Consider the following 9,907-nt stretch of genomic DNA (forward strand, 5'->3'; position numbering starts at 1 on the left):
AAGAAAGAAGAAAGAAGAAAGAAGAAAGAAGAAAGAAGAAAGAAGAAAGAAGAAAGAAGAAAGAAGAAAGAAGAAAGAAGAAAGAAGAAAGAAGAAAGAAGAAAGAAGAAAGAAGAAAGAAGAAAGAAGAAAGAAGAAAGAAGAAAGAAGAAAGAAGAAAAAGAAAAAGAAAAAGAAGAGGCAAAGCCCACAAAACACAAGAGTTCAATGCTTAGGCTTATGTGGGAATGCCCACAGTACCTCTCCTGAGGGAGCAGTTTACACTGTCTGGTGCAACATTATGGATAATGGAAGGTCCCAGAAAAGAGTCTGGGGACATTCTGGGTATCTTTGATGGTTTATTACACCTTCTAAGTCATGACAGCTGCCTCTCACATCAGCATAGTTGAGCCAGTTATGCCCCATCAGAAGGGATGAATTCCCTCAAGCCCACTGAATGTCCCGTGTGAATGTGAGTGTCCCCATACCTTCCCTGGGGAGAGGAGTTTTACAACTGAGCCAATCGTTCACAGAATTCACAGAATCACTGGGTTGGAAGAGACCTTCAAGATCATCCAGTCCAACCCATGGCGCAACACCTCAACTCAACCCTGGCACCCAGTTGCCACACCCAGGCTTTGTTAAACACACCCAGGGATGGTGACTCCACCACCTCCCTGGGCAGCCATTCCAGAACTTTATCACCCTTTCTGTAACATACTTTCCTAATATCCAACCTGTATTTCCCTTGGTGCAGCTTGAGGCTCCTCTCATCCTGTCAGTGCTGCCTGGAGAAAGAGCCCAGCCCCAGCTGAGCACAAGCATCTTTCAGGAGCTGCTGAGAGTGATGAGGGCACTCCTGAGTCTCCTTTTCTCCAGGCTAAACACCCCCAGCTCTCTCAGTGGTTCCTCACAGGGTTTGTGTTCCCAGCCCCTCTCCAGCCTCATTGCCCCCTCTGGATGTGCTCAAGCATCTCAAGGTCCTTCCCAAACTCAGGGCCCAGATCTGGACACAGCACTCCAGGTGTGCCCTCACCAGTGCTGAGCACAGGGACAGAATGACCTCCCTGCTCCTGCTGGCCACACCATTCCTGACCCAGGCCAGGAGCCATTGGCCTTCTTGGCCACCAGGGCACACTGCTGGCTCTTACTCAACCAGCTGTGGACCAGCACCCCCGGGTCCCTTTGTGCCTGGGCACTGTCCAGCCACACCATCCCCAGCCCAGAGCATTGCAGGGGTTATTGCGGCCAAAATGCAGGACTGGGCACTTGCAATCATTAAACTTCATCCTACTGGACTCTGCCCATCCATCCAACCGTTCCAGGTCTCCCTGCAGAGCCCTCGTACCTTCCAGCAGATGGACACACTCTCCCAGCTCAGTGTCATCTGCAGATTTACTAATGAAAGCCTCAATCCCCTCATGCACGTCATCAATAAAAATACTGAGCAGAGCTGGCCCCAGCACAGAGCCCTGAGGGACACGCCTGGTTCCTGGGTGCCAGCTGGATGCAGCACCCTCACCATCACCCTCTGAGCCCAGCACAGAGTGCTCCTGTCCCTGCCATGGGCTGCCAGCTTCTCCAGGAGTGTGCTGTGGGAGACAGTGCCAAAGGCCTTGCTGGAGTCCAGGTACACAACACCCACAGCCTTTCCTGCATCCACGGGTCATAAAAGGAGACCACGTTGGTCAAACACGACCTACCCCTCCTCAACCCCTGCTGGCTGGCTCTGATATCCTGGCCATCCTGTAAGTGTTGTGTGATGACACTCAGTAGGAACTATTCCATAATCTTACCTGTTACTGAGGTCAGACTGACTGGTCTATAATTACCAGGATCCTCCTTCCTACCCCTGTTGTGGATGGGTGTCACATTGGCCAGCTTCCAGCCATCTGGAACCTCCCAGTGAGCCAGGACTGCTGGTAAATGATGGAGAGCAGCTTAGCAAGCTCATCTGCCAGCTCCCTCATCATCCTGGGGTGGATCCCATCTGGTCCAATGCATTTATGAACATCCAAGCAGCTCAGCAGTTCTCTGACTGCCTCCTCCTGGATAACTGGGGGACCATTCTGCTCCCTGACACCATCTACCAACTCAGGAGGACAGTTGTCCAGAGGATAAGTTGTCTTCCCACTAAAAACTGAGGCAAATTAGGCATTAAACACCTCTGCCTTCTCCTCATCTGCAGTTACTAAGTTCCCTCCCACATCTAATAAAGAACAAAGGTTGTTCTTACCCTTCCTTTTACCACTGATATATTTGTAAAAACATTTTTTATTATCCTTTACATAAGTTGCCATTTTAAGTTCGAACTGAGCTTTGGCCTCCCTAATTTTTCTCCTACATGCTCTAGCAACCCCCATAAATACTTCCTGAGAGACCTGATTCTCCTTCCAGAGATGATACATCCTCCTTTCATTCCTAAGTTCCTCCAAAACATCCCTGCCCATCCATTTATCCATTTGACTCAGGGACCCTTTAATTTCTAATTGGCAGCAGAAGATACTAGCATACTTCTTTCCAAGGGAACATGTCTTTAATTCTAACTTTTCAAGTCAGTGACTGCACAGACAGCATAAATCACCATTTGTTATGGTTAAATGGGCAGAGGTAGCAGACTGTCTAATTTTGCACGATGATATGGACTCAGTCAATCTAGTCTGATATGATCTTAGTGCTTCCTTCATATTGCACCCATCTGAAATCACTCTCCTCTCATCCAGAAATTTCTCTGGATAATTTCTCATCCTCTCATTTCTTAATCCTGCCATCCAGTGCACACTCTTCCTTGGCTGCAGCCATTCCAATTTTGCCAATCCAAAGGTAAAAGAAGAACAAGTAAATTTGTTTCCATCCTGTGCATAGCATAATTCAATATTGACTTTGCTGATAGGAGATCTATAAATGAACATCACGAAAGCACAGGTGAAGGAAACACTATTGGAACCAGGGATGTAATTTGACAAAGTTCTCTATAATTTTGCACAGATGTGATTGTGGGCAAAATAGGCAGCTTACTGGCCAAAATACTGCCCACATATGATGCATGTCTTCATATTTCCCTGATCTACTTGTACTCCTATCACATGGCTAGATCCACAGAATCATCTAGACTGAAGAGACTTTTAAGACCATCTGTCAACACAGCACCATTTTAATCACCCCTAAACACAAGTGCCACGTCCAGATGCCTCTTCAACACTTCTAGAGATGGTACCACCACCACCTTACTTGGCAGCTTATTCCAATGCCTAACCACTTTAAGAAAATTAAATTTCTTATTTCTAATCTCCCCTGGCACAACTTAAGGTAATTTCCTCTCATCCTTTCACTTGAGACATGGCAGAAGAAACCAACCCCTGCATCACGACGGTTTCCTTTCAGCCAGCTGCAGAGAGCAATGAGCATGAGCCTCCCCTCCTTCAGACCAAACAATGCCAGCTCCCTCAGATGCTCTTCAGAAAACAGGTTTTCTAGGCCCTTCACCAGCTTCACTGCCCTCCTCTGAACCCACTCCAGCACTGAATGTCATTTCTTAAGTGAGTGGCCCAAAACTGAACACTGTGAGAGGTGTGGCACTACCAGTTCTGAGTACAGGGGGACACTCCCTTTCCTAGTCCTACTGGCCACACTATTCTTGGTATTTGGGACCTGGTAATACAAAATCTGTAAGCATTCTAAGGGTCCCTGGTGGGAAATAGAAAACTGCTCTAGTGTAGATAAACTTATTACAGACACTAAGTCTATTGTCAGCACAAACTATAGTTCAATAAATCTATAAATCTACTAAAAATCAGTGCAAAATCTTTTGTGCCACTTTTTTTTTTCTAATTTGACCATCCTCTTCTTAAATAACTCTGCAGATGTACTTAACTTCATGTATCATAATTAGTTCCACTGATTTCAGTCGCATCACTCTCAGGTACAATTCAGATGCAACGTGGCTTTCATTTGTTTTTGTCAAATTACACGAAAACATCCCCAGCTGATATAGGTAAACACTCTTACATTACATGACATTTCTTACTTTGTCAAGGGCTGCATTTTCCAATTTGTCTTTTGCAACTGATAGTTTTTGCTCCAGATCTGTTAGCTGTTGTGCCTGTGGGAATCAAGAAAAAAAAACTGATGCAATCTCCAATGCATTTTTTCATGTGAGAGAGCAAAGAACAGAAATTTTACAAGTAATATATATGGGTTGGGTCAGATTTGCTTTTCCTGAGAAAAAAAAATACGGTCAAATGTACTCCATTGATGTGAATGCAAGTTTATAATAATTCAATGTCAATAGCAAAATTAATTTCATACTATAAAATATTTCATATTACACCATAACATAATATCCTTCTGGAAAATTCAAGGTATTCAAATGTCTTTTAATAATTTTGTTCATTTGTCTGACTTAGAAGTGCAATTTGAACTTTATTTTGTAGTTTTAAACACTGAGATGCTCTCATTAAGCTAATTGGGCATAAACAGACAAATTAGAAAACACCCAAACATTCTTGCATGCAGACACCTTATGAAATTATACTACCTACTAGTATATAAGGAGGTAACTTCAGATTTTTTTTCTCCATGTCTTTTCCTGGAAACGTAAAAGGAAAATTCACAAGAACAGCTAACTGTGCAACTACATAGCAGGAAAGCATTTTGGGAGACTTGTGTTTGAAGTCAGGATCAGGCTAGTAGCCTCTATATCACGTATATGTCATTCATGGAGTGCAGGGGTTCAGAAGATGCTTTTAAATGTTCAGTAAATAAAGACAAATATTTTCTCTCTCTTTCCCCAGGAGGTGTGTAAATCCAGCCTATTCACTTGAAGGAAATACATTCTCTGCAAGAATGTTTCAGGGAAGCAGATTCCTGCAGTTCTCAGCCTGGTCATTAATAACACATTACTATGCAACCAAAAGTAATAAGGATTATTTTCCTGTTGTACCTGCAAAAAAACCCAGCCTAGTCATTGTTTTCCCTGTTTGAAAAGGGAGCCATAGAGAAGGACACTGGAGTAGCCACTTATCCTTTCTCTCTGAAATTCTGATTAAGTAAGTATACATTTTGTACATGCAGAATAATTGGATAAAATTCTCATTTCTCAGATAAAGAGCTTCACGTTTTTATTTCAACCCAATATTTGCAAGCGCATTTTCTCTCAACACCATTCCATTGTTGTCCTGGAAACTCCAGGTTTCTGGAGTTCATTCCCAAACAGAGATTTTTTTTCTTGACAGACCTTTCAAGACCTCCTGCACTCTGCTGACTGCAGCACAGCTTAGTGGATAGCCATGCTGCAAAAATGCTGTTTAGTGTAAATCCCATCAAGGTGGTTCACTTGGTTTCTGCTGGGGTAATGAGAGTCCTTCCAGCACATGTCATAGATGAGGTGATGAGCTTAGGCAAGCCTGTAGTCCTCAGCAGACAGCTCATGTGATGTTTATTAGCATTGGGCATAGGCTGTACTGCCAAATGAAATGTCAAAAGCCTGGGATTTGCAGTTCCCAACTCATGTAAATAACTGTGTTGTTGTATTTTACAACAGGATTAGGCATTTATCTCCAGATTCATCAGCAGAGTCACAGTTTCATTAGTCAAAACCAAACTTGCTTCAAAGTGGAAGTCAGCTGTTTGCTCAGATGTGGGAAAGTCTCTTGTGGATTGCAGTCCCTAATTTACACTGCATCACATTCCTTACAGCTAACATCTGGCCTTGAACACTTCCACTGATGGAGTCTCTGTCATAACACACATATCAGACCATTGGTTTGATCCTTTAGTCTGGCAACAGAGAATTCACTACAGAAATAATCCTTCCATCAGTTCGCAAAATTTAATTGGACTTATCACTGATTTACTAGAGAAAAAAATTACTAAGATATAAGAAATTGCTAGAATTCAGTAACTTTTTGGATTTTTTCCTAAATATGGGATACAATATCATTCACAATTACCATGGCCACAGACAATGTCTGAAAGACTGAACTGAATGTCTGAAAGACTCTATGTGATGCAGAGACACTTCTCATAGAACTAGACCAAGACATTTCTCACATCATTAACATTTTTATATTGTTACTTATTAAATTATTTTTCAGTACAGCTATACATATTAATACATTCTCAATTAAAGAGAATCAGGATTTGAAAAACTGTATCATTTCAATTGCCTAAAAAGGAAATGACACAAAATAACAAATGACAAATGTGAGGCTAGGCTGGCACCTGCGACAGTGTGCGTTGCTGAAGAATTAGAATCAGATGGAAGATGGTGAGGCTCACACAACAAGGCAACTTCTTCCTTCAGCACCATCAGTGTTAGAGTTTAAATCAGTGGAAAAGCAGAGCTGCAGTTATGAATTAGAGGGTGTCTGATTTTTTTACACAGGCATCTGAAAGCCTGGGTAGGTGGCAGAAAGCAGGCAGTGGTGGTTAGATGTGACTGCTGTCTTCTTCCTTTCAGGGCAATGTCTGGTGCTATAAACACATGGAACTCAATGAAACTGCTTCCATACCAAAAATCAAGTTGGAGGAAAAGTACTTAAGTTCTTTAGTAGTTATTTTCTGTGACAAAAAACTACTATATTGTAGTAACACTGTTCACATACAGGAAAACATTTGTGGTTCATGGTGAAAAGTTACTCATCCAAAGAACAGGTTTCAAATATATTAGTAAAGGTTTTCTGAATGCATCATTTACTAAGACTTATTCTCATTTTTCATAATACTGTCCTATGTTGATGGACTAAAATTTTCTGTAATGCTCATGTATATTTATTTCATTTCACAGAATACTGAGCAAATAGCTCAGCGGTATCAATCCAACTGATACCAGAGAAGAGTAAAATTCTGGCATTAAAATTGCATTTTGATGAACCATTCACTTGAAAGTAGTGATAGTTATTTACATCTCAATACCAAATCTGCAGAATAACCTGATTTTCTGAAAGTTTTTGTCTCTCAAGGCTAAACTCATATTGCAATAGTTCCTGCTGCTGCAATTTAGGAGCTTTTTAGGGAGCCTAAATTAACTAATATGGCTTTGATACTGAGTAAAGAAAAAGGATGAACACCAATAGGACTACTCAAGCCCAATTCTAATAAGCTGCAAAGAGTCTTAAAAAAAACTAGACTGGAAGAACTAAAGAAGTATAAAATTTCTCTTAGGTATTCTTATAGAATGAGGTCCTTGACAGGAAACAGTGAAATAAATAAAAGCCTTCCAATGCCTAACGGGTGCCTACAGGAAAGCTGGAAATGGACTTTTTACAAGGACATGGAGTGACAGAACAAGAGGTTTAATCTGAAAGAGCAGAGGTTTAGATGAGATGTTAGGCAGAAATAGACTTTCTGTTCTATTCTTTACTGTGAGGATGTTGCGGCATTGGCCCAGGCTGCCCAGACAAGTTGTGGATGCTCCATCAGTGGGAAGTGTTCAAGGCCAGGCTGGATGGGGATTTGAGCAACCTGGTCCAGTGGAAGGTGTCACTGCACATGGCAGAGAGAGTTGAGATTAGATGGTGTTTAAGGTCCCCAATGTCCTTACTGAAAAATATATATGATAACACCCCTCCACCTTCTCATATAAAGATATTCAAAAATTCCTGTCCTGTGTTTTTCAGCAGCAAGTTGAGTTTAGATCTTCAGGCCCCTCCTGTATTGTTAACATTAGTATCCTAATAATGATTATCTATAGCATCATGGCAACAACATACAAATGCTAAATATGACATTTGAAACAAGAATATTCACCAGTAAAAAGAAGCCAATGTAAACAGTGGCATCTACTTTTGTCCTCATTTCTGTTGGGACAGAGTTAATTTCTCCTCAGTAGCTGGTACACTGCTGTATTTTGGATTCAGTATGAGAATAATATTGGTAACACACTGATGTTCTGGTTGTGCTACATAGTGTTTATTCTTTGTGTCTCAGGCTCTGCTAGTGAAGAGGTGCAGGAAAAAAATAGCAGAGCCATTACAAGGGCCATTTTCAGTGCTGTTACCATGACACCACAATGGCCATCATGGGAACAGGAAGAAGAGACAGAAACTTTTTAGAGAGCATTGTCTTATGTGAAGTCTTTCGCAGTTATTGTCTCAAATCAATATACTTAAAATGCTAGCCATTAAATGTATAACAACAGGAAAGTGGCCTCTTCCAGACTCTATTCAGCTGTTATGCAGCATGATGAAGTCAGCCTGTAGCTTATAGAACTCATTATCCCTAATAATGTGTTGCAAGATCTCTGGAAAAAAAAATCTCTAATATTTTGCATTGCATTTCTGTTTACAACTTGGTATTTTACAATAGTTTTTAGTTCAGTTGCGTCTTTCCTACACAGTTCTGGTAATTTTTCCGAGGGAGGTTGCACAAGACCCAGATGCTGAAGAAATACACTGGATGAATAAACACACCACAGACAAAAGATCCTGTCTGAAAGCAAGAGAAATTGCAGTATTCTCTCAGGGAAGTTCATACAACAGGCCAAAAAGGAAACTGTTCCCACTTTTCCCTTATCATCTCCTTCAAAGACTGAACTACAGAAATTACATTTACCATTACAGGACAACGTAAAAGCAGCAAGAAAGATAAGAGCATTCTTTCTGTGCTAGATAAATGAATGCACAAATAAAGTTATAGGAAAGTGACACCGCTTTTTTTTTTTTTTTTTTAAGAAAGCTTTCTGCAAGGAAAATAGAAGTTTAATGGTACTTTGAACATAATGAAGAATGCATTAAGATCTGTTAAATGGAGTAGTTTTTCAAATATGCAAAGTCAGCTGAACTCTGCAGCTGATAATTTTAATATGTGCAGATGCAAATAATGGGGTAAGTGGATGTACATATGTGAAATGGGGTGGTTTAGGATCAAACCTAGTCTCCAGCAGTATACAAATAAAACTGTATTGGAAAGCCTGAAACTTGCATCTTCATAAATGTGCCAGCACAAAAAGTACTTCTCTAAAAGATTACCACAAATTTAAAATACGTAATAAATTATTACAAGCCCAGAAAGCAATCCTAATGTTTACACAAGTTCTCTGCCAAAGCAGGTCTTTGGTGGTTTTCTGTTTGTTTTTTTTTACCTTTGTTTTTCTTTGATTATTTAATCTCTTTCTTTGTATGTAATATGGAATCTCATTGCCTTCATTAGAGAAATAAGTAATTTAAAATTCTGGGAAATCAGTTTACTGTGGCATGTAAGTAACTTTGCTAATAGAGAAGGAAACACACATGGCATCAGTTTTACTTCAGAGGGAGGAATGCTACAGATATTTACCAAATCCAGTCAATATGATGCAAAAATCATTTCACATAGTTTCGTATTTGACTCTACCACAGCAAATTATTTAAATGATTTTCATATGTCAAATAATGACCTAATTTGTTCGAACTACGTGTTTCAAAGAATGTGGAAAACAGTCTTGACTCTAAATTTGCAATAGTGATATGGTCCTTAGTTCTTTAGAGGCATTGAGCACTCACAGTACTGGAAACATTATTGAGGAGTATAAGAGGTACTTACAGGTAAATTACAGTTTGTGAAGTTGCACTTCAAAGAAACATGTGAGTTCAAGAGTATCATCATGAAAACAAGCTAAAACGACCATAAGGATTGGCAGAGGTTGTGAAATGCTGCCAGCAAGGTACTCCACTACCCTCCCTCCTTCCTCCCTCTCTCTTCTGCCCATTGTTCCTCTCTCCCAGTCACCCCCACTGCAATCCCTGCCTGCCTTCTGATGCCATTTCCATCTGCACATCTCTGTCTTTGCCAGCCTGGTGCTGCTGATGCCAGCCATGCCCTGCCCTTGGCAGACCCCCTCTGGTTTAACTCTATTATTAACTGGGCACCTGGTGCTTCTAAACAGGTGGAGAAGCCTTGGGGACTGCCCAGGGCCAAGAGCAGAGCTCCACTCAGCACACACCCACCC

At 41.0% G+C, this 9,907-nt stretch overlaps 1 protein-coding gene across 1 annotated transcript in view; it reads right to left on the reverse strand.

The window, feature by feature from the left end:
• Window positions 1-9,907, reverse strand: part of LUZP2 (leucine zipper protein 2) — a 148,570-nt gene that overhangs the window by 32,724 nt on the left and 105,939 nt on the right. The window contains exon 8 of the mRNA XM_014309621.2: window positions 4,007-4,081. Coding sequence (XP_014165096.2) covers window positions 4,007-4,081 — 75 coding nt within the window. The remainder of the gene's footprint in view (window positions 1-4,006; window positions 4,082-9,907) is intronic.

Source organism: Geospiza fortis, unplaced genomic scaffold (assembly GCF_000277835.1).
Source record: "Geospiza fortis unplaced genomic scaffold, GeoFor_1.0 scaffold165, whole genome shotgun sequence".
Classification (NCBI taxonomy): domain Eukaryota; kingdom Metazoa; phylum Chordata; class Aves; order Passeriformes; family Thraupidae; genus Geospiza; species Geospiza fortis.